General features: G+C 42.7%; 3 protein-coding genes across 5 annotated transcripts in view; 1 reads left to right on the forward strand and 2 right to left on the reverse strand.

The window, feature by feature from the left end:
• The window catches only part of COG3 (component of oligomeric golgi complex 3), a 50,162-nt gene extending 38,162 nt beyond the window's left edge, over positions 1-12,000 (reverse strand). Inside the window, exons 1-5 of the mRNA XM_083505458.1 lie at positions 11,743-12,000; positions 5,640-5,786; positions 2,703-2,764; positions 998-1,163; positions 265-339 (exon numbers count right to left, since the gene is read on the reverse strand). Coding sequence (XP_083361584.1) covers positions 265-339; positions 998-1,163; positions 2,703-2,764; positions 5,640-5,786; positions 11,743-11,889 — 597 coding nt within the window. The 5' untranslated portion in view covers positions 11,890-12,000. The remainder of the gene's footprint in view (positions 1-264; positions 340-997; positions 1,164-2,702; positions 2,765-5,639; positions 5,787-11,742) is intronic.
• Positions 12,001-14,185: 2,185 nt separating this feature from the next.
• On the reverse strand, positions 14,186-17,983 carry CBY2 (chibby family member 2). The gene is made up of 2 exons (XM_083505500.1): positions 17,853-17,983; positions 14,186-15,320 (listed from the first exon to the last, which is right to left on the reverse strand). The coding sequence occupies exon 2, from the start codon at positions 15,263-15,265 to the stop codon at positions 14,303-14,305; it is 963 nt and encodes a 320-aa protein (XP_083361626.1). The 5' UTR covers positions 15,266-15,320; positions 17,853-17,983; the 3' UTR covers positions 14,186-14,302.
• Positions 17,984-18,061: 78 nt separating this feature from the next.
• ERICH6B (glutamate rich 6B) overlaps positions 18,062-24,214 on the forward strand; it is a 35,140-nt gene continuing 28,987 nt past the window's right edge. The window contains exons 1-5 of one of the 3 annotated variants that reach the window (XM_083505462.1): positions 18,062-18,091; positions 18,833-18,911; positions 20,973-21,059; positions 21,727-21,819; positions 22,611-23,024. In XM_083505462.1, coding sequence (XP_083361588.1) covers positions 22,640-23,024 — 385 coding nt within the window. In that variant the 5' untranslated portion in view covers positions 18,062-18,091; positions 18,833-18,911; positions 20,973-21,059; positions 21,727-21,819; positions 22,611-22,639. The remainder of the gene's footprint in view (positions 18,092-18,832; positions 18,912-20,972; positions 21,060-21,726; positions 21,820-22,610; positions 23,025-24,214) is intronic. The other 2 variants (XM_083505464.1, XM_083505463.1) reach the window with 2 other exon arrangements.

Raw genomic sequence — 24,214 nt, forward strand, 5'->3', positions numbered from 1 at the left:
ATTTCCTCCTTCCTTGTTTTTGAAGACCAAACATAGACAGAGGCTTAAAACCACTTTAACAGAACAATCTTACGCATGCTCACTCAGAATAAAGTTCGGTTTAATTCCATGTACACTTACTCCAGAGTTTTACTAGATTTTAACATAAGAATGATAATTACTAATCAGAGCACGCAACTCTTTAAAGAGTCTCTAGAAAGACATGACTCTTAAGTGGAAAAGGTTTTTTGGTCTTTTTGTGTGTGTTTCAAAACAATTACTTACCGTATTAATATTTTCCAGTTCATTAAAATATGACAGTTTCTGCTGGATATTTTCTGCCAGGTCCACAAGCTCTGACTTTTTCAAGGAGAAATATAAATTATTTTTAGAGGCAGGTAAAAATATGGAGATACACTGTATGTCAGGAGAGGACAACCTGTGGGCTGATTATACTAAAGCAATTACATACATTTTGTTACATTTTACTTGCATATAAAGGGATAAGGTGAACTTGCTGAATCAACTATTTCTATTAGAATAGCTTACATCTGAAGCCATTTGCTACAATGGGCATTCATATATTTAGCTTAGAAAGCATAAATTGAGTTTAAAACCTGGAACTTTAGGTCAGACCTTTTTCCTGGTCCAATTTAAGGCTGATATCGCCCTATTTAAAAAGTTACTCTTTGCCAGGATATATGCCATTCTAGAAAGGGTCCACTGCTCAGAAGAAAAGGTAAAATCCTGGCTTGTCAGGTGCTCTTCTTGCCACACATCCCTTGTTTCCCTTACATCTGGTTATCGTAGGAATTATAAAGACTAAGAACTGTTCACTGTCTGCTTTTTTCCTCTTCCCTCCCCATCATTTTTCCCCTTATGTGTCATGCCTTTTGGCTAAATGTGTTTAGCCTTTTGGCTAAAGAGCAGGATAAAAAAGCTTGCAATAAATAAATAAACAATGTAGCTACAGATGCATAGGAAGATGAAGGGTTTTTCTAACTAAGTATGAATTTACCTGCTCTTTCAGTAGCTGTTCGCAGGCTTCATGCAGCGTCCCTGTCTTGGTGGAAACAAAGAGATATTGCTTCTGTAACGACTCCAGGTGCTCAAGAGCTCTGTTGACATCACTCAAGATAGCATCGCATTGCTCTTCAAACCCAGACAAGCAAGCTCTTGTCTGCCTAGAGAAATCAGAACACAACCGTTACATATAGGCACACATTTATCCTTTGAACGGATAGAAAGATTCAGGATAGTAGCACGGGGAATCTGTGTAGCTGAACCTATACTGTGCAGACAAGCTTCCAGGCGATCTGGTTAACTAGTGGCTATCTAAGCTATCTAACCTTATGCGCAGAAACCGGTCAACATCTGATGGAAACCAACACATGGCTTATTACAATCAAGGCCTGGCTGAACATACATTACAGAGCAACACCAAACTCCTTTTCAACTTCTATACTTGAAGACCATACTTCATGGTATATAGAAAAAATCAGGACAAAATACGTAATTTGGGTATTGCTCTGGAGAGCAAAGTATGTGATGAAAACTACATACTACAAACAATCAAGCAACGGCGTTATGACCACAAAAAACAGCATCTGTCTCCTCACACTCTGAGACCCTGTTCTCTGGAGGCCCTAGGCATAACTACTTCTTACGAATTTTATGCCAATTACCTAAAAGACCTACTACTTCCTTCGCAACGAAGAGCTTTTATGCTTTCCCCTCTGCAGTGGCCATAGGTAAAGGTAAAGGGACCCCTGACCATTAGGTCCAGTTGTGACCAACTCTGGGGTTGCGGCGCTCATCTCGCTTTATTGGCCAAGGGAGCGTACAGCTTCCAGGTAATGTGGCCAGCATGACTAAGCCGCTTCTGGCAAACCAGAGCAGCGCACGGAAACACCGTTTACCTTCCCGCCGGAGCGGTACCTATTTATCTACTTGCACTTTGACATGCTTTCGAACTGCTAGGTTGGCAGGAGCAGGGACCGAGCAACGGGAGCTCATCCCATCACAGGGATTCGAACCGCCGACCTTCTGATCGGCAAGTCCTAGGCTCTGTGGTTTAACCCACAGCGCCACGTGACCACAGGTAGATACTCACAAATTCCTTATCAAGTCCACCTGTGCGCCTGCAATCAGGGATTACCAGATTGACCAGACCATATTCTTTTGGACTGCCCTTTGCAAAGAACTCCGCAAACAGATGCTGAGCAAGAAGACCTGCGACCAACGGCTCCGAGAAAGCCAAACGAGGTTCCTCCTAGCAGATAGGGACAAGGACGTTACTGCCTCAGTGGCAGTAATTTCCATTTTACCCAGAAGGCTTCTTAATGAATCATCCCTCTAGGAAATAAGACAGGGTGAAGCAGAACAACCGAGTGCCTTGTGACCCTCAACAGCCTCACTCCTGCCCCTTTTAAATTTATCCCACTGATTTGAAATGTCTTAAATTGTAATGCCAATAAAGGTATTTGTATTGTATTGTATTGTATTGTATTGTATTGTATTGTATTGTATTGTATTGTATTGTATTGTATTGCATTGTATTGCATCAAGTGGAACGGGAGGAGGATGAAAAGGAAGGCATAGCACACACCAAAAGCACACAAGAACGGCAGGACATTCTCACAGGATGTTTGGCAAGTTGCCATTGTTGGGTGCTATGCCTTGATAGTCACAATTCAACCCGTGGGGTGGGGAGGCATATATACCTGTATTTAGCCCCTTCATCTTGATCCATCTGCGTATGGAGTTGATCAAACCATGAGAAGAACTAGAGCAAAGAAGGGAAGAGATTACCGTATTTTTCTCTCGATAACACGCACCTGACCATAACACGCACGTAGTTTTTAGAGGAGGAAAACAAGAAAAAAATATTCTAAACGAAACAGTAGATGTATGATTTTTGTGGTTCATGCTGTGGCCACAGACATGTGATCTGATGGTGAGTTTGGGGTGACCCAGTGCAAAAATCCTGAGGATCCATGTGGATCCGTGCTTTGTAACCATGTTTTAAGTGGGGAGGGAAGGAAAAGCACTCAAGGGATAAGGAGCACGCGTGGGGTGGGTGGAGAAGGAGCTTTTCTGCGAGCTGAGCGGGGAGCAGGGAGGGAAAGAGCACTGTTGCTTTAAAGGTATACTTAAGGTATTTGCCCTGTGCCTGGGGTTTTTTCCATTTAACAGTTTGCAGCCTTTTCCTTCTGCTCCTTGTTTTGAGGCAGAATAGATTTGAGCAAGTGAGGAGGACTTGGATTGCAGGGGATTTGCCATTAGCTGTGTAAAAGTGCTCCTCCTTGCAGCCTTCTACTTTGTTTGTACAGGTGGCTACTGGTATCAGGCTCAGTTTGAGTGATAAGCAGCCACCAGCAGCAATAGAATGGAGCACAAAAAAGCAGTAGGGGCACTAGGACCCAGACAATGCTCAAATCTATCCTGCCTGAAAACAGCTGAGAAGGGGGGGGGGGTAGCCTTTTCTTTTACTTCCTGGTTTTCACTGCGCTCGTGGCTCAGAGCTCCAGGTTGGTTTTGGGTTTTTTTGCTGCTGGTTGCTTAAACTTTATCCTTCCTGATCCAAGCCCTCCTATCCCTCTGCAGCCGTTTAGAGAGCGCTGGGACCTTTGCTAGCTCAGACTGCAGCAGCTGTTGCTGGCTACTTTAAAAGCGCCTGCTGGCTTTGAACTGCCTGCCTTCTCCCGGCTCGCTATGGCTCCCGTCTGTCCCTCCTCCCATGTAAGCGGCTGCTGCCCGCTTTGCTGCCATGGCTCTCCTTCCCTCCCTCCTGCCCGGCTCCTCCGTAGGTAGCTTTAAAGCAAGCAAAGGAGCCCCTCCTCCTGGCTGTAAAGCAAGCAAAGCTAGAGCCGTGCAAAGCCCTGCAAGCGGCTCCCGGTTTGCTTGACTGGCGGCAGCCACGGCTCTGATCCAGTACATTCGCTCCGTAACACGCACAGGCATTTTCCCTTACTTTCTAGGAGCAAAAAACTGTGTGTTATGAAGCGAAAATTACGGTACTTAGGATGCTCTGGGAGAACAGCATCAATGGCAGTTGGGCTGGTGAAATGGGCTTATTAGAAAATATAATCCAGTGTATTGCAACAATAGCACTGGTGGTAGAGAGAGTAGTCACTGGGTGATTCCTGGTGTGGGGGCCGCCCTTGTCCATGCTTCCTGACTGGATGGCAGAATTCAGAAGATCTACTCACATTCACCCAGTGCTATACCAGCTGCACTGGCTCCCGGTGGAGTATAGGATCAGGTTTAAGGTGCTGGTTTCAACCTTCAAAGCCCTATACGGCCTAGGACCCTCGTACAGTGGTGCCCCGCAAGACGAAATTAATTCGTTCCGCAAGTTTTGTCGTCTAGCGAATTTTTCGTCTTGCGAATCACAAAATCCCATAGGAATGCATTGAAAATCAATTAATGCGTTCCTATGGTCAAAAAAAGTCCAAACAAAGCCAAATTTGGTACAACAACAGTTTATTAACTGCTCTTTAAAGTCACACATACTGTAAAGAGCAGTTCAAAAATTGAAGGGAAAATAAATTAACTTTATAAACAAAACATGTCTTTGTTTTTAGACAAAGGAAACAAAGTCGCGAGACGTTTTCGTCTTGCGAAGCAAGCCCATAGGGAAATTCGTCTTGCGAGGCAAATCGAAAACGGAAAAACCTTTCGTCTAGCGAGTTTTTTGTCTTGCGAGGCATTCGTCTTGCGAGGTACCACTGTACCTACGGGACCGCCTCTCCTGGTATGTCCCACAGAGGAACTTAAGGTCTTCAAACAAAAACATCTTGAAGGTCCCAGGCCACAGAGAGGTTAGGCTGGCCTCAACTAGAGCCAGGGCTTTTTCGGCTGTGGCTCCGATCTGGTGGAACGCTCTGTCACAAGAGACTAGGGCCCTGCGGGACTTGACATCTTTCCGCAGGGCCTGCAAGACAGAGCTGTTCCACCAGGCCTTTGGCCAGGGCACAGCCTGACTCCCTCCTTTGGCAATCCTCACAGAACTCTAGCCCAATGGTTGCCATTAATCTGACTGGAATTAATTTTATAATGAAATGATTTTAGAATGTTCTATCATTTTACTGTTGTTAGCCGCTCTGAGCCCAGCTTCGGCTGGGGAGGGCGGGATATAAATAAAATTTATTATTATTATTATTATTATTATTATTATTATTATTACTCCTAAGGTTAAAAAGTCCCTCTCAATTCTATGATTTATTTCTTTGCAATTACACAGAGGAGGGGGAAAAACCTAATGAAATGCTCAAAATAAATAAATAAATAAATAAATAAATAAATAAATAAATAAATAAATAAATAAATGCGGCTGTCGGACAAAAAAGGAGGTCCGCAGTGTTCCCATCACCAGCCCACTTCTCCTTTAGAATCTGACAACCTGTACAATGTCACCAAGTTAAGCATTATGGTCCAGCTTCTCTTCCTGGCCATGAGTTGCCAAGTACAGGCACCTCTGAATAGGGACAGGGACACAGACAGGCCTCAGAGAAGGAAGAATAAAGCAGACATGCACAAGCATCTAAAGACTAAAGCCCAGTCAGAATTTTTTCCTACGTATTAAATAACATCACATTTAACACCTTACGTTTTGCATTTGGAATAAGAGAAGGCTTGATATTTATGTTATGTTTCACCTGCTGTGCTGTTTCGATTCTTTCATTTTCCATACGCAGCATGGAAAACCCTTTCAGGAGGATGTCCTCTGTGGATTCTGGCACTGTTGCTGTCAATGTTACGGTTAATGATTGCTGACCAAGACTGCTAAAATCTTCAATAGGAAGCTAGACACAAATAAGAAATAAAAATGAATGCGTTGAATGCCTTAAACTGTTTTTCTAAAACTAGTTTCTTCATTACTTACTTCCCCCCCATTGAATGTTATAACACACAGTATCATTCATTCAAAACCAGCTCAGAATGCTTTTGTCAAAATTGTTCATTTAAACAGAAACAAATGCAACAGATAGCTTTTACTCCCTTTTCTTTTGTTTACAACCGGATGCATCTGGAGTTCTGTAGCTCTGTTGTGCTCCACTGGAAGTTCCACTGGAACTCCAAAGCTGCAGTTTAACTTATTGATCTGTAAGCTAATATAATATACAATGTACAGTGGTAGCTCAGGTTACATACGCTTCAGGTTACAGACTCCGCTAACCTAGAAATAGTACCTCGGGTTAAGAACTCTGCTTCAGGATGAGAACAGAAATCGTGCTCCAGCGGTGCGGTGGCAGCTGGAGGCCCCATTAGCTAAAGTGGTGCTTCAGGTTAAGAACAGTTTCAGGTTAAGAACGGACCTCCGGAACAAATTAAGTACTTAACCCGAGGTACGTCTGTACTGGTGTCCAAAATCACAAACAGCTGTGCAGGACACCAAGTTTAGATTACCGTATTTTTTGCTCTATAAGACTCACTTTTTCCCTCCTAAAAAGTAAGGGGAAATGTGTGTGCGTCTTATGGAGCGAATGCAGGCTGCGCAGCTATCCCAGAAGCCAGAAGAGCAAGAGGGATATTTTTTTTCTTGTTTTCCTCCTCCAAAAATTAGGTGCGTCTTGTGGTCTGGTGCGTCTTATAGAGCGAAAAATACGGTACTTGGTTAAAAAGAGGCCGAGTGAATCAGAGCCTGGCAACATGGAACGGTCAGAATTCCACTTGGAAGAGAACACTCCTGCCAAGATGTCTGCAGGATGCGCTTAGTACAGATTTATGAATGGGCACCCCAACTGAGGGACGCAGGTGGCACTGTGGTCTAAACCACAGAGCCTAGGGCTTGCCAATCAGAAGGTCAACAGTTTGAATCCCCATGACAGGGTGAGCTCCCGTTGCTCAGTCCCAGCTCCTGCCCACCTAGCAGTTCGAAAGCATGAAGTGCAAGTAGATAAATAGGTACCACTCTGGCGGGAAGGTAAACAGCGTTTCTCTGCGCTGCTCTGGTTCGCCAGAAGTGGCAGTCATGCTGGCAACATGACCCAGTCCAGTCGTGGCCGGCTCTGGGGTTGCGGCGCTCATCTTGCTTTATTGGCCGAGGGAGCCGGCGTACAGCTTCCGGGTCATGTGGCCAGCATGACTAAACCGCTTCTGGCGAACCTTCCCGCTGGAACGGTGCCTATTTATCTACTTGCACTTTGACGTGCTTTTGAACTGCTAGGTTGGCAGGAGCTGGGGCAAAGAAATGGGAGCTCACATCCGTCGCGGGCATTCGAAATGCCAAACGTCTGATAGGCAAGTCCTAGGCTCTGTGGTTCAACCCACAGCGCCACCTGTGTCCCGATAACACTATTACAGAACTAATAAAGTTAGCCACAACATCAGCGTTTCATGCACTTGCATGTCTCCCAATGTAACAAATACGATCATCTGTCAATAATGCTCTTTTGCATTACTAGGACAACAGACTAGTCTCTGAACAGAAGAATCAATGGGCACGAATTGAAAGCAGGAGAGCTTTTCAATCTATCATGGCATTCTGGTCCAAATAGAGGTAAGGTTTGCTTTTCCACTACTCATGCTAATTCACTGGGCAATGATGAGGATGTTTCTACACGGACCTCACTTCAGGTATCTGATGAAGTTGTCTAGTTCCCAAAAGCTTATGACGTAATAAATTTTGTAAGACTTCTAGGTACCCAAGACTTTGTTCTTTTTAGCTTGATTGCACTGTAAATCACTTGGAAACAGAAGTATGTGCCTGGAAAAATGCTGTAACCCACTCTAGGCTCCTGGGAAACAATGGACTATACAGTGGTACCTCGCAAGACGAATGCCTCACAAGACAAAAAACTCGCTAGACGAAAGGGTTTTTTGAGCTGCTTCGCAAGACGATTTGTTTCCTTTTTCTTAACACCGTTAATACAGTTGCGACTTGACTTCTTTTTTGAGGTTTTTAAAGACTTTGGTGATTTTTGAAGCTTTTCCAAAACTTTCCCGACACCGTGCTTCGCAAGACGAAAAAAATCGCAAGGCGACAAAACTCGCGGAACGAATTAATTTCGTCTTGCGAGGCACCACTAAAGTAAAGAAGTGACACAACACAACCATCCCTACAACCTTCCTACCTGTAATATTTGCGACCATACCTACCTTCAAGGAGCTCATGGTGTTGTATATGAATTTGAACCATTTTTATTCTCACAACAACTTTGTGAGGTAGGTTAGGTTGAGAGTGCATTACTTGCTCAGTACACAAAACAATACACAAATTCCTTTTCCTTTTTAGAATAAGTGGCACCTGGATTCTGAGCAGAAAAGTAGCAGAGGCAAGCAAAGAGGCTAACCTTTTCTCCACCGGCACTTTTCCCTGCTCCACGTTGCCGGATTTATGCATCTGAGGGCAGGTCCTTTTTTCTTTTGGCAGAGTGCCCACTCCTCACTATTTTTCTATATACTTCTAAACACAGATAAATAAATACCAGCCCTGCAGGGCTTACAAAGATGTTTTTTTCTATCAAACTCCTCTGTTCAAAATTTCAAAAAAATTGAGAGAGAGAGGGAGCGAGAGAATGAATTTTAATTTGATTCATGTTTAATTGTTTTTAATTATTGAGTCCCCTCCTCCAATGTTTTTCGCTACTCTTTAGCTATTTCTTATTTTATTATTGAGTCCCTCTCAGGCTCATCACATCTCACAGCCTGAGAGGGGAGGACCAGATCTTGCAATATGAGCTGACTGGACCCTCTTCAAAGAACTCTCCCTAACTGATGTTGGGCTTAGCATTTATTCTCAGGACACCAAAGAACAGCAATTGGCTGGGGAATTAACAAGTGAGGTCAGAGCGGCAAAAGACAAGCCTATAATGCATGGCAAATGTACTGGATACATAAATTGTTCAGACTGTGGCAGGAATCCAGCTATAGCAGCTGTAGAAGGAGGAGAAAACAGGGGGTGAAGAAGGAGCTATGGGTGGAGGGCAGGGTGGATAAAAATCAATGATAATTATAAATTTAAATTGGATTTTTAAAATAAAATGCTTTGGAGGAAAAATCTTTCTAAAGATAGTTTTCTATTTAAGTTGCATTATAGCCCAAAGGCTATTGATCAGGAAATGAGGATTTGTTTTAAGTTTTTCATGTGCACTAAAACTCAGTCTAAGTTTTTTGTTTTTGTTTAACCGCATCAGTTAACAAACATGGATACACATGCTATAATGTTATGGTTTTAGTTAAATAAATTGTTGAAATTGTTATTAAGGAAATAACACCCTTTCAATAAGGTACAGCAGAAAGGTTGTCCAAATATAAACAGTTAACTTATTAAACCTCACAATAATTTCATAATTAACTATGTATTTCTAATAGTATGATCAAATGAGTAATTTTTGAAATAACTGTAAAAACAACTCTGAATATTTATTATTCCAAAAATGAAACCTACATCTGGTTGTAAATATTAAGATCATACCAGCAAGAATGAGTCTTTCTGTAAAAAAATATACGTATATGATTTAAATCAAGTCTTACTGACTAGTGATTTAAATTTATTTGATTTAAATCAAATCCACCCTGGTGGAGAGAGACCCTCCCATCCTCTGGTCCCCCTAGGAAAATCAATAAACCTGCTGCACCTGGAAGTGTGTGTGGAGAGTGCAACTGAAAGGGACACAGCTGCCAGCAGCCTAAGGAAGGACCAGCCACCTTGGGTCTGCCCATAAAAAGTAAGACTAGAATGAGAGTTCCCAGGAACTTTTCTCATTGTGAGATTTTTGTGGGTGAGCTGAAAGTTTTTGGGGCCCTGAGTGAGAACCTGGATGGTGTGTCAGAAGGAAAGTGAATTGATGTTGATTTATAGATCTTAGTAACTTTGTATTAATGTCACATTACATTTAATGCAATGTTGTTGCTCAGTTTTCCGTATACCGCTTGGAGACTTTTGTAATACATTAAGTAGTATAAAAATTAAATAATCCATCAATCACCCAACACTCGTGGTGAAATGTGGCACAACCTTTCAGAGTAACCAAATGAAACCTTATTACACAGCATGACAGAAATCTGTGGTTTTATCAAGACAAGTTGTTTGCTGTGGTTAACGACCATCTTCACAAAATGCACACCTGAATTGCAGAGGGTTGAACTAGATGACCCTTCCAACTCTATAATTCTGTGATTCTGATTCTATGAAAATGCACCTTCTGTACCATGAAAATATATTATTATTATTATTATTATTATTATTATTATTATTATTATTATTACCACCACTATTAAAATGAACTCTCCTTAATTTAGGTGCCAGGCAAAAACATTCCTCTTCAACCAGGCTTCTGGCTGATTTAAATCTTATATTCTTTAAAATGTGCTTGTAGGAGCAACACCAGATTTAGGAAGGGGCGGGCAGTTCCCCCACACAGGGTACAAGATTGAGAAGATCTATAACTGATAAGATCCATTTGGGGTTGCTGATTTTGGGCCTCACATGGGGTGTCACGTTACCAAATATTACCCAAGGCTACCCTTCATCTTCTGATGAAGGGCAGCATACCAATTTAATAAATATTATTAGTAATAATGATGTTAACAGACAGAGCTGCCCCCCCCAACTTTCACCACCTTGTGGCAGCCTGTGTGTACGCGTGTAGGGTTGCTGCCTTTGGTTGGGCAAAATACAGTAAGGTAAAAGGTAATTTGTCCCTTTGGGCAAAATACAGGCCAGGTGTGTTGAGGCGGAGGGGGACATTGGGGGGGACTTAAAAATTGCTTTGCAGCAGCTTGCAGATTTAATATATAGTATAAGGGCACAAGAAGAACATACGTTTTAAGAAGATTGGAAAATGTTTATTGAATATATGGAGGTAAATTGTTTACACTTTAAAATGCTGGTAGCATTAAGATAAATTCAACAGGGTAAATAAGTTTTGATGGATGTAAACAATGGAATACTGAATGGTTTAGCTTATGTAGAATATGCATGGATTTATGATATGCAAACTGAACCACGGAGAGAGAAGGGAAGTAATTTGTTTAAGGTTGTTTAGATTACTATTCTAAAAATAAAAATTACATACACACACATACACATATGAATAGTCATCTAAACAACCTTAAATCAATTACTTCCCTTCTTTTCTCTCAGTGGTTCAGGTTGCATATCATAAATCCCTGCAGAGAGAGAGAGAGAGAGTAGTTTCTGCACCGGGCAAAACAATTTATGTAGAAAGTAAGATAGATAGCTTATGTAAAATATGAAACTGAACCACGGATAGAGAAGGGATATAGATAGATAGAGAGAGAGAGAGAATGTGTGTGTGTGTGTATAATGTGTGTGTGTGTGTGTGTGTGTGTGTGTATAGATATATATACACACACACACAGAGTATATATTTGTATACACAGAATGTGAGTGTGTGTGTGTGTGTACACACACACACACACACACAGTATATATATATATATATATATATATATATATATATATATATATAGCTTTGCACGGTACAGAAACGACTTCAAAGCAATCCATTGCAATGCTCAAACCGAAGCTTATCTTGAGTCTAAACATTGCAACAACCATGTTGGAAGGAAAAATCCTCCCCACCTGCTGAATTTCTTCCTGCCAGGAGGAGGAGGATAAACGTGGAAAACCAGAAAAAGGAGGAGGAGGAAAGAGAGCGAACGAGAGAGCAACACATTCTGCTTCTCTTCCTCAGAGAGAGCTTTCCCCTCCGCGGAGGTTCGAGGCCCCACGGAAGCCCCACTTCTCCCCCTTCCCGGCCCAGCCAACCCCGCCAGGGACCCTCCGCTCACCTCAGCCGGGGCGGGCAGGCAAGGCACCGCTTCCCTCAGCTCCAGCACCGACTCCTGCTGCCGCTCGGTCAGGGGCGCCAGGGGCCTCAGGGGCCTCTCCCACAGGCTCAACCGCTCCCGGGCTTCGCTGGGCAGCTCGGCCGCCATCCCGCCACCTCCGCCGCTTAGGTTTTCCTTCTCCCCGGAACTATAACGCTGCCCGGAATCGTTTCCGAGGGGGGTGAGGGACGCTGCGCAGCGGCGGACGCGTCACTTCCGCCTCCGGCAGGAAGCGGCTGGCAAAGCCTAGGCCCTCTAGACTCAAGAGAAATGTAGAGTGAACTCGCCGGCCGGCTTCCGGGGTCCGTAGAAAGAAACGCGCGAAACGCATGACGCTTCAATTACCCAGCTTGCAAAATGTTTAAATGGGTTTAAATTTAAGCGGGTTTCTGGGGTTTAAGCGGGTTTCTGGTGTTAACAGGACGTTGCTTCTCTCTCTCCCCCAGAGCAAAAGTGGGGAATTGCCCGTTTTATTTTGATTATTTTTCGCTTTTATATTGTGTTTTTATCCTGAGACCTGCAGATATAGGGTGGTGTAATAATAATAATAAAAACAAAAAACAAAAATGTTAAGGTGCCTCTGACTGGGTATCAGTGTAATTCTTTTCCTGACTCCTTTTTTTTGGCGGGGGAGAGAGGTTTGGTGTTCCAGTTGTGATAGGAATTTTATGGAAAGTTTTGGAGCTGGAGCTGCTTCCTCAGCCTGGGTTGTGACTGAAAGGTCTTGCTGGCAACGAGAGGAAGAAAAATCAAACTCTGCATCTGCTGTCCTCTGCTGTTTCTTCAACAAGCTCTGCCTTAAGAGTTCAGATGCAATAGGTTTTTTAAATATAAATTATATATGTGTGTGTGTAAAATCATTTTAACATTTCAAAACAACATCCTTCCCCATCTCTCTGCAGTTCCTTAAATTTACTTTTAATATCTTCTGCATATCCAAATTACGTTACTTAATTTGCTCCTTTATTCACCTACTTTAAATATATACTCTTATAAAACTGCAGGGTATTACAATAATCCTGCCAATGTTCTTTTCTGTTTACAATTTATCTGTAAATATTCAATAAAACATTTCCATTCTTTTATAAAAAGTTTGTTTGTTCTCTTGTTTTGTTATTCTTCTGGTAATAAGTTCGGATGCAATGTTAAAGCTCAAGGTTTAGCATCGTGTGAATAAACCTGGGCGAACCGTGAGTAAGAAACTGGAAACATTCACTTCTAGGCTTAAAACTAACCATGGTATCTTGTTATGCCTGACAAGGACAAACTGTAGTTGGTTTAAACTACAGATCATTGAACCAAACTTATGATCAAGACATAGTTTCTGTTCTTGGCTTATAGTCCTCAGTTCAGATGAAACAGCAACTATGGTTAGTTTAAGCCCCTACTTCCAATTGCCTTTCAAGTAGTTTTAATGTCATGTCCAAACTGGGCTTATGAGTAGTTTACATTCAAAGGGGGTGGAGATTAAGGAATCTGAAGCTTAGCAAAAAAATTCCAAAAATAAAATAAAATGCAAAGCCTTTCTGAGCCTCATCCTTGTTACCACGATGACTGTGGAAAGTTGCATTTATGGATTCCTGCATTTCAGTGGGTTGGACTAGATGATTCTTGGGGTCCCTTCCCACTACAATTCTATGATTCTGTGATCTTTCCTTACATGTTATTCAAACCTCTTTGTAAAATGAAGGTATAACCATTGATGTAAACAAAAATCTGCCCTTTTCCCCTTATGGGGTATCCAAGAGCCCATATAGAGTCCTTACATAGGTTCCCTATTGGTAGGAGAAAATAACAGAGGCCAACCAGAGAATATTGAGAAGCAAAGCAGCTAGTAAGCCTGATCTTTATTGATCTGTTGCAACAGGGTACTCCCCTCACCACATGAAGGAGGGAGGAGGAACCTAGAACAATGGCACGCAAGGCCTTATGTGGACTTTTGAAATTGCCACCCTGTAGATCAAGACCACCCCCAGAAACATCATACATACATCACAGAAGGGGTGTAACCTAAGACCACCCCCAGATACATCATACCTACATCACAGAAAAGGCGGTCTAAAACAGAAATCTGAATGTTGTTTTTCCTGTTTGCCAGGTTATCTGATTGCCTTTCCTGATACTCTGTCACCCATTATCTGATTGCATTTCCTGATAGTCTGTCACCCATCAAAATGCTGATTACTCAATTCCTGAGACAATGGGAAGGCTCCCTGACCCCCCCCCCTCCCTCCTTGCAGGGAAAACATTTGGTCAGTTTGGGAATCAAAAATGGTTCCAGGTCGGTCTTCCTGTGCTGATCTATGTACGTGCTTGGTTGGTACACTTATGAACATTTAACATATAACTAAGACCTCAAAATTCCTATCACAACATTTAAAATTTTTTAGAAGCTCATCACTGCTTTCCTGAATCCACAACAGAACTTTATTCAGGTTTATGACGCAGGAGAGAGAGAATTTTACAAATGTGAACTGCCTGCTATGCACCCTAACATCTCTCCCTGCAGCTAACTCAACTTTCAAGCACTTTCGGGATTCTTCATTCCAGTCTCGGACTCCTCCATGGGGTCAAAGGAGTGGAGCTCCTCGTGCAGAAGATCCATCTGAGCAATGATCTTACTGATCGCAACTTTGATGGCTTTTTGCTGGAGCTTCAGTTTTTTATTCTCTTCCCAAAGCATTTTGTTCCCTCCTTGGATGTTCTGGAGGTCCTGTTTTTCTTCCAGTAGTGCATGGTTCTCTCTTAGGAGCCACAGAACAGTTTCGTTCAGTTTCTGGACAACTTCAAGTGCCTCGTTCTCCTTCAATGGCAATAAGGCTTTGTTTCTTTCTTGAACTGACAAAACTCTCCTCTCCCCTTGGCTTTCCTGGACAGCTTCAGCTGCTTCGGCCGGTGCAGTCGTGTTGCTGGCTTCCTGGCCTACAATTTTACTGGTTTCCTGGGCTGGGGTAAATTCATTTGCTGATGACTGAGCAGGTTGCTTTTCCTGCAGGAATGGGGCGGGTTTCTTCTCGTCCGGGAAGACCTTCAGAGCCATATTTTTTTCCCGGAAGATCTGGAGGGCTTTCTTCTCGTCTCTAAAAACCTGAAGGGCCTTCTCCCCCATACCATCCTTGAGCCCCGCTATGATTGGAAGGGCTGCTAGAGGGTGGTTTTCTTTCTGGAGGACTTGCTGGAGACTCTCATCATAAATAACCTGGATGCCCTTGTTCTCCATCCGAAGGGACTGCAGGGCCTTGTTCTCATCCCGGAGAGCCCTGTTTTCCACTCGCAGGGCTTTGTTTTCCTCCCAAAGGGCTTTGTTTTCTTCCCAAAGGGTCCAGTCATTGTGCATCTTCTTGCCTGAGTGCTTCTGTCGGGCTTCTGTGGCGGAAGAGAGTGCTGACTGAATATAGGTTTCGTTCACCCACTTGCCGTCTATGAAGATAAAGGTGTCATCGCTCAGTTTGACCCGTGGCGGGATGTAATCCATTTTTACCATCCAGCAGCTAACGGTACATGCATTGGTTCAAAAGAACAACTGAAGGGCTGGATTACTGCATGAAACAAAGAGAGACAAGTCAAACAATTTCCTTAGCAGTTCAGAAACAGTATTTATTTGAAAGGAGTACAAAAATCTACCACTGGCGCTTCAGAAACAACAGATGGGGAATCAAAAGACAATGCATTCATTTGTAAGACGATAAATTACATGAAATTAAGCAATGAAACAAAGTCGTTTTCAAGTCAATACAGAGACCATAGCATATCCAAACTATGTTTTCACTTTCTCTTTGTGAATTCCTTGTTTGTTTGTTTGTTTTAATCCTTATTGATCTTTTGTGTCAGGGGAGTTTATAAAGTCACTTTGGGGAAGAAGGGCCTTTATATAAGCTCTTGCAAAGTTTGAAGTCAACTCTGACATCACCTAAGCAGTTACTACTAATCAGCCTCTTCTCTTTGTGTATCTTTTCCTCCCAACATCATTGCTTGATCATTTGAGGGCCAAACCAGCCATGCACTTAAATACACAGCCACGTATCTTGTTTGTCACAGTGTACACGTATGATGAAGCTGCTTGTTATGGGGCTTTTCTCTGATTATTATTATTATTGATTTTTAAAATTAGCCCAACTTGCCACACGTCCAGGTTTTCCCGGACATTTTGCTGATTCAGCAGAAATCCGCCCGGACGCCATTTTGCTGGCCGAATCCCAGACGTGTCCCGGAAGAGCTGGACATATGGTAGCCCTATCTTCAATATCTCCATATTGAAATTGAGATGGCAGAGCTAAAAGCCTTATGGAAAATATCCCCAATGGACACCAGTTCACGAGTCTAGGCAGCATTGTTCAGACAGCCGACCTGTATGTTGAGCTTTCTTCCTGCGGGCCCTCCAGGCCGTCAGTATTTCGCAGGAAGGAAGCAAGCTCATACCGAAACGTTCGCAATTAAAAGTGGATTAAAGCACTCTGTTGCCGTAGTGCAACAAATCCACTTTTTTAAAAAATACAGAGGGACTTTTTGTAGCTTTGCAGGAAAGTGATGGGGATGAACTGATGATAAACAGCAAGGTGTGTCAACACCCTACAAGCAAATTGGGATGAATGTAGGCTGTTGTTATAAAACCACCCAGTAAACAAATCGGAAGGAATACTCAATAAAGGTCCGGCATAGGCTGGGTGCACACAATATCTTTAAAGCACATTGGAAGCAAGTTCTTTCCCTCAAAGGATTCTGGGCACTGTAGTTTGGTAAGGGTTGCTGGGAACTGTAACTCCAGAGGGCTCATCCAGAAATCCTTTTGTGCTCTTGAGTGCCCGATGTTGAGGCCCTGCATACAATTATCATCTTGCCAAGCTTGTTACCGTATTTTTTGCTCTATAAGACTCACTTTTCCCCTCCTAAAAAGTAAGGGGAAATGTGTGTGCGTCTTATGGAGCGCATGCAGGCTGCGCAGCTATCCCATAAGCCAGAACAGCAAGAGGGATTGCTGCTTTCACTGCGCAGCGATCCCTCTTGCTGTTCTGGCTTCTGAGATTCAGAATATTTTTTTTTCTCCTCCTCCAAAAACTAGGTGCGTCTTGTGGTCCGGTGCATCTTATAGAGCGAAAAATACGGTAACTTCCTAGAAGTGACTGGCTGCCAATGGGTGGACAAAGAACTGAGAAGTCATTGGCAGGGCTTTTTTAATGGGAAACGCACGAGAACTCTGTTCTGGCACTTCTCCAGTGGGTTCCGGCACCCCTTTTCCTATAAAAATAGTAATGATGCTTGGAATCACCCAGCACAGGTGATGGAGGATCTTATGTTTTCATTTTTGGCCTTATGAGGAAGAGTTGAAGGAGCTGGGTATGTTTAGCCTGGTAAAGAGGAGACTGACAGGAGATACGAGAGCCCTCTTCACATATCCCAAGGGCTGTCCCATGGAAGAGGAAGCAAGCTTGTTTTCTCCTGCTTTGGAGGACAGGACTCAAAGCAATGGCTTCAAGTTACAAGAAAGCAGATTCCAGCTAAACATACGGGAAAACCTTCTGACAGTAAGAGCTGTTTGACAGTGGAACGGTCTCCCTCGGGAGCTGGTGGACTCTCCTTCCTTGGAGGTTTTTAAGCAGAGGTTGGGTGGCTATCTGTCATGGATGCTGTAGCCAAGATGCCTGCATTGCAGGGGGTTGGACTAGATTAAAGTGTCCCAGCACCCTTAATTTTGATCCGGGGCTTTCCCCACAAACATCTGAATTGACGTTTGCTCCGAATCGGCTTTAAAGAGCAGGTTTTAAGCATGGAAAGCTGAGGTGAAAAACCACAACAATGCTCAGTCACGGAGTGTTAAAATGTGGACTTCTGCCTGGGAAGAGTCTGGCAAAGTGTGAATAAACCCTCAGCCTTGATTCAGTTAAATACTACAACTGAGTCATAGATGGGCTACAGCTCAGGTTACTTGTGCTGTATGTATGAGATTAGGTAAAAGGACAGTTTAGCTCTCCAGGGAAAAAAGTCTTGGCAGATCTGTGAAGGACGTCTGCTGAGACAGAAGTCTAGAGGGCAGTGGCTGAGGTGTGTGGCTAAATTTGGCTGTACTTACTTACTTTCACCTGAAAGTGGTCTTTCTTAAGCTTTCAGATACCGAACATGTAGCATGGACCACGAAGGGAGAGTCGCCGCCACCTTTCCTTCCTTCAAACTGGTTTCCAGTGCTGCTTGCTGCTACAGGAACAAACTGTTGACAGGTCCATGCAACAAAAGGGGGGGGGCGTGTCAGATCCATTGTGACACTGAAGCAGCATCTAAGCACATATAGAAACCAAGCAAATGCTGAAGGAGGGAGGTAAAGTACCGTATTTTTCGCTCTATAACACGCACCAGACCATAACACGCACGTAGTTTTTAGAGGAGGAAAACAAGAAAAAAAATATTCTAAACGAAATAATGGATATATGATTTTTGTGGTTCATGCTGTGGCCACAGACATGTGATCTGACAGTGAGTTTGGAGTAGCCCAATGCAAAAATCCTGAGGATCCATGTGGATCCGTGCTTTGTAACCACGGAGGTGGGAAGGAAGGGGAACCATGGATCCTCTGCTCACGACTGCAGATCCCCCCCGCCACCCGCAGGCATTCGCTCCATAACACGCACAGACATTTCCCCTTACTTTCTAGGAGGAAAAAAGTGAGTGTTATGGTGCAAAAAATACGGTATTTTGTAAATCGGTTTTCATTAAAGTCGGATTCAGAGTTGAGAGTTTCTCAACAATAACTTCATTGCAGCACATCAGAGCGTTTTTCGGACCTGGGATGATACCCCTGTTGCCTTGCTCCAGTTTCCCCATCTTAAATAGGAATTATAATAACCAACTTTACTATGTTGTTTTGTTGATTGAGTGGATAATTATTAAAATGTGCACTAATGGTGCCTTTCAAAGCTGTCTGCTCCCCTTGTATATTTTAAATGGTTCTCACAGGTCCAGCCACTGCCAGTCTGTGCAGGTGTGCTGTAGCCTTAGTTCAAAAGACCTTGAAATTTTCACCCAGCAGCTCTCTCTTTCTCTCCCTAAACCTCCCCAACAGAATTCTGAGAATGGAATAGCCCTTCATGAACTCCCCTGTGAGTTCCTCAGCGGAGGGGTGCAGGATCAATGAGACAGCTGTAAGTTGTTTCAAACTGTTTTTAATATTGTGTTGTGACATTGTGTTTTAATGTTGTAACCCACCCTTGGTGTTATGTACTGAAGTTCTCACCCTGGGCCAGCAGGGGGATACTGTAGATAGTTATGCAAATAAGGGATCGAAAGTGACGTTCAGTGATTGGATAGTTTTAGAAAGTTGTTACAGTTACGTTGTACTGGAGCTCTATATAAGCAGGCTGACTGAACCCTTCAGTTCAGTTCTGTTCTGGCCTGTGAATAAACAAGAGCTGTTTGAAGAATCGCTGTGTCGTCTGATATGTTCACCCACAACTTAACACTTGGACCTTAAGTTAAAGGACTGGGTAGTACATTAACTAATAAAGAACAATAACAAAACTATTATTATCATCATCATCATTATCATCACCGTATTGGCCCAAATATAGGCCACACCTTTAAAATTCAAGGGTGGGGGAGAAAAAAGTCAATACCCAGATGTATCAGCCTTAAAATTGGGTTACAGGCTGAAAATTGCTGCAGTTGGTAGAATTGTAACTCCAAGCCAATTGAAGCCTTTGATCTCGCAAGCCCGGGAAAGTTACCGTACAATTGCTAAAATCTCAAATCGCTATTCAGTTGCTACAATTCCACAGGCACTCACACCGGTAAATGGCAAATGTAGAAGAAAATCCTACAGGTACTAAGAGAGGACCCGCAAGTGGGTTAAACACCTGTTCGTAGCAGTGTAAATGCAAATAAAAAAATCAATACTGCACTGTAAAATACAGGGAAAGTGATGAATGACATTAGAATTTATTGCATAACAGCCTCAAGCTTGCAATTCAGCAATAATAATAATAATAATAATAATAATAATAATAATAATAATAATAATAATTTATTATTTGTACCCCGCCCATCTGGCTGGGTTTCCCCAGCCACTCTGGGCGGCTCCCAAAAATACAGTAAATAAAGCTTTTTTTCTGTTTTACTGTATGTAATTGTCTGTTTCAGCAGCGTTATCATAAAAGCCCATTTTTGTAAGGACGCGAATGTAATCCACACTTTAACTTTTCACGGTCAGAATGGGGGGGGGGCTTATATTCGGGCCAATACAGTATTATTATTATTATTATTATTATTATTATTATTATTATTATTAGTGCTTTACCAAAATCTTCCTCTTTAAAAGAGGTTTCCATTTTATTGCCTTGCTCTTGAGGAATTTGATAATTTCTTTAGCATTTTGATCAGTGTAGGATTTTGATCAGGGCTGGGCAATATCTGGCTTTCAACATTGTCATATATCATCAGCTAAACATCGCAATAGGGGACGCGGGTGGCGCTGTGGGTTAAATCACAGAGCCTAGGACTCGCCGATCAGAAGGTTGGCGGTTCGAATCCCCGTGACGGGGTGAGCTCCCGTTGCTCAGTCCCTGCTCCTGCCAACCTAGCAGTTCGAAAGCACCTCAAAGTGCAAGTAGATAAATAGGTATCACCCCTGCGGGAAGGTAAACAGCGTTTCCGTGCGCTGCTCTGGTTCGCCAGAAATGGCTTAGTCATGCTGGCCACATGACCCGGAAGCTGTACGCCGGCTCCCTCGGCCAGTAAAGCGAGATGAGCGCTGCAACCCCAGAGTTGGCCGCGACTGGACCTAATGGTCAGGGGTCCCTTGACCTTTACCCTTTAAACATTGCAATATACTGATGTATCACAACATCTGAAATAAGGACGGAGCTATATAGAGGCATTGGCTGGCTGACAATGTTTTCCCCACATTGTGATTTTTCCATAGCGCACACACGATTCACGATACATTGCCAGGTCAAAAATTATGAAACCGATATCACGATATGGACTTCAAACCGGTTTTGGACAATATGTCAATATAGTGCCCAGCTCTAGTTTCGACCTTACCTTATTGTTGCAAGGTAGCCAAGGTTGGCGTGTGTTTTTCTTTCCATGGGACGTTTATCCAGTACCCTGAAGCGTCCCTGGCTGACAACACTTCCTGATCCAGAAAAGTCCCAGGGGAGAAATTGCCTCATGATGTCTTCTTCTGGGCTTTAATTGACGTACAGGTGCCTGGGGAAGGCTGCAAAGATCATACTTCTGGTGAGATGATATGTAGAATGAATGAAAGGGCACTAAGCCTCCTCAAGAGTAAGGTAAATGCAACAGAAGTCCTGCACTTTGATCACGATTTCCCTGGAATTTACTCTCCCCATTGATGGTTTTCTTTTTAAATATATTTTTATTAGCTTTAACAAATATTTTCCAACCAGAACATAACATCTCCTCTTATCATATACAACATTTTGGCTATATGCCTAATACTTCCATCAACCACGTCTAGTGATTTTCTATCTTCATCTCTTAGTCTTGCATTTCATTATCTTAACTATTACTTTTAATAGTCCTTAAGATCCACTCTCTTAGATTTTTTCTGTAATATTTCATATAGTTCTCCTTACAAAACGTATTGTAATCCTACAAGCATAGTCAGCCCCATTGATGGTTTCCAAATACAATTTATTTTCTTGTTTAATTGACTGAGAAGCTTAAAAATAAAATAAAAAATCCACAACAGAGTGCTAAACAATTTCTGTGCCCGAAGCCAATTGCTTTCTTTGCAATCCCAAGCTCTTGGACCGCACAAATTCAAAATAACTATCCTGCTTTCTGGGAATTTCTGTCTGTCTGTCTGTCTGTCTCTCTCTCTCTCACACACTCACTCACTCACACACACACACACACACACACAATAAGTGTAAGAAAGATATATTTTATTTATTAACAACAACAACAAAAAACTTCTGTAACTTTTCTTTATAGCATAGATCCAGTGCAACGATCTCAGTGGATAGTGACTGGAGAATGTTTTTGTACCATTAAGTGTGCTGCTACAGAAATTTCAAACCACAAGTGGTAAGAGAAAAACAAACCATTGATGGCAAATCAAGTTGCTGGGCTGTGCCGAAATGGCGAAAATTAACTGGGAAGCTCAGGAATCAAAAAGACAAGAAATTTTAAAAAGAATGGGAAATGTTTATAATCACTGTAAACAGGTCAAAACATTAGCAGGATTTTAAATACACTTGTAATGTAACAGAATGTATAGTTAACTCAGGAAGATGAAAAATAGGAGAAGTATTGATATGCAGTTGAAAATAGAATCAAAAGGACCCATGGAAGGGATGGCGGGGGAAGTCAGGAGATTCAGAGTAATCTCGAAACAGTGGTACCTCAGGTTAAGTACTTAATTCGTTCCGGAGGTCCGTTCTTAACCTGAAACTGTTCTTAACCTGAAGCACCACTTTAGCTAATAGGGCATCCTTTCAGGTTAAGAACGGACCTCCTGAATGAATTAAGTACTTAACCCGAGGTACCACTGTAGTTGTAACCTGCCCCAGGAGCTCAGGGTGAAGGACAGGTAAATAATATTAATACAGTGGTACCTCGGGTTAAGTACTCAATTCGTTCCGGAGGTCCGTACTTAACCTGAAACTGTTCTTAATCTGAAGCACCACTTTAGCTAGTGGGGCCTCCTGCTGCTGCCGCGCCGCCGGAGCACAATTTCTGTTCTCAACCTGAAGCAAAGTTCTTAACCTGAAGCACTATTTCTGGGTTAGCGAAGTATGTAACGTGAAGCATATGTAACCTGAGGTACCACTGTATTTATTATTTAATTGTCCCTTTGTTTCCTTTATTGCTTTCAGAGCCCAGTCTCCTTTTTTGTTTTGACAATATGTCAAGCGGACAGAAGCTTCCTGGGCCTGGTAGTAAAGACCGTTTGGAATCAAAAAGAACCTCTTCACTTTCTACATCCCAGCCAGCGGATCCCGACTCCTCCAGCTTGCTTCTCACTGAAGAAAATGTTAAGAAACTGCAAGAGAAGAATTCTGCTTCTAAATCTGCCCTTGCTAGAGAGTCAATAGAAGCCTACATTACACAGAGCAATCTCTTTCTGAATAAGAGCGACGCTAGTACAAGCCGAAGCAAGGAGCAAAGTCTGTCCAATGAAAAAGAACCAAAGGCAGCTTCTGTTGTTATCCATGTAGAGGATGCACGCGAATATCTCTCAGAAAAAACTGAACAATCCTCAAAAAAAGGTACCTGTATATTATTCCCTGGTGAGTACAGTGGTGCCCCGCAAGATGAATGCCTCGCAAGACGGAAAACTCGCTAGACGAAAGAGTTTTCTGTTTTGGAGTTGCTTCGCAAAACGAATTTCCTATGGGCTTGCTTCGCAAGACGGCAATGTCTTGCGAGTTCCTGCTGGGTTTTTTTCCTCCCCCCCCCCTTTTCTAAGCCACTTATCAGCTGATCCGATCAGCAGATAAGCCGCTAAAAGCCGCTAATAGCGCTAATCCGCTAATCCTTCAATGAGCTTGCTTCGCAAGACGAAAAAACCGCTAGACGAAGAGAATCACAGAACGGATTCTTTTCGTCTTGCGAGGCACCACTGTATTTGAGACTTTTTGGTCACAATGCATAAAATACAAATAATTGATTTAAAACTGAACAACAACAACAACAGCAAAGCGAACATACAAAAATGCAAAAATCACCTTATGAAACTTGTCTTGGTGCCTAGCTCTCAACTTACTTGCAGCCAAGGCAAATGTTGCAACCAGTGAAGTAATAAATACATTACTGCCAGCCAGCAAAATAGAGATTTGCTCAACTACATGAGATATGGGAAGTCTACAATTTAATCTAGTATTTTATTTTATTTTTTAAAAGTCTCAAAAGCAGCTGGGGAACCAGGAGCTGAATAGGACCGGGGCAATGGCACTGGGTTCATCCACCTGGGAGTTTAATGTGGATTTGAAGCTGCTTGTGTCTCAATTATTTATTGCATTATTATTATTTATAATATCCTGGGTAGATGTTTTGATGAGTCAAATCTGTAGTCAATGTGACCAGTCCCACTAGCCCAGGGATGGGAAACATTTTTGGCTCCATGGGTCAGATTCTCATCTGGATCAGCCATGCAGGTAAAATTTGACACGTGAGCAGGTTCGCCGCACCTGAAAATAACGTGATGGCATTACGATGTCATGTGAGTGACAGGCGAGTTGTTCCAACCAGCTGCCCAAATCCCTTGTGTTGGTTCCCAATTGCCACCAGCTCAACGGCTGTTGCTGGTGACCTACAGGACAAGGTGGGTTGCTAGTTCTATGCTCAGTGCTTTGGGAATCTCCCTTTATAGCCTTATTGGAGTTCACCAATTGGGTCTGCGTTGCTCCCGGACAGGAGGAAGGAAGTCAAATGACACCGAGGGTTGGTTCAGAGAAAGAGTTATTTATTTCTGCTCTCC

This window comes from Podarcis liolepis, assembly GCF_965112155.1.
Source record: "Podarcis liolepis genome assembly, chromosome: 5".
Lineage (NCBI taxonomy): Eukaryota > Metazoa > Chordata > Lepidosauria > Squamata > Lacertidae > Podarcis > Podarcis liolepis.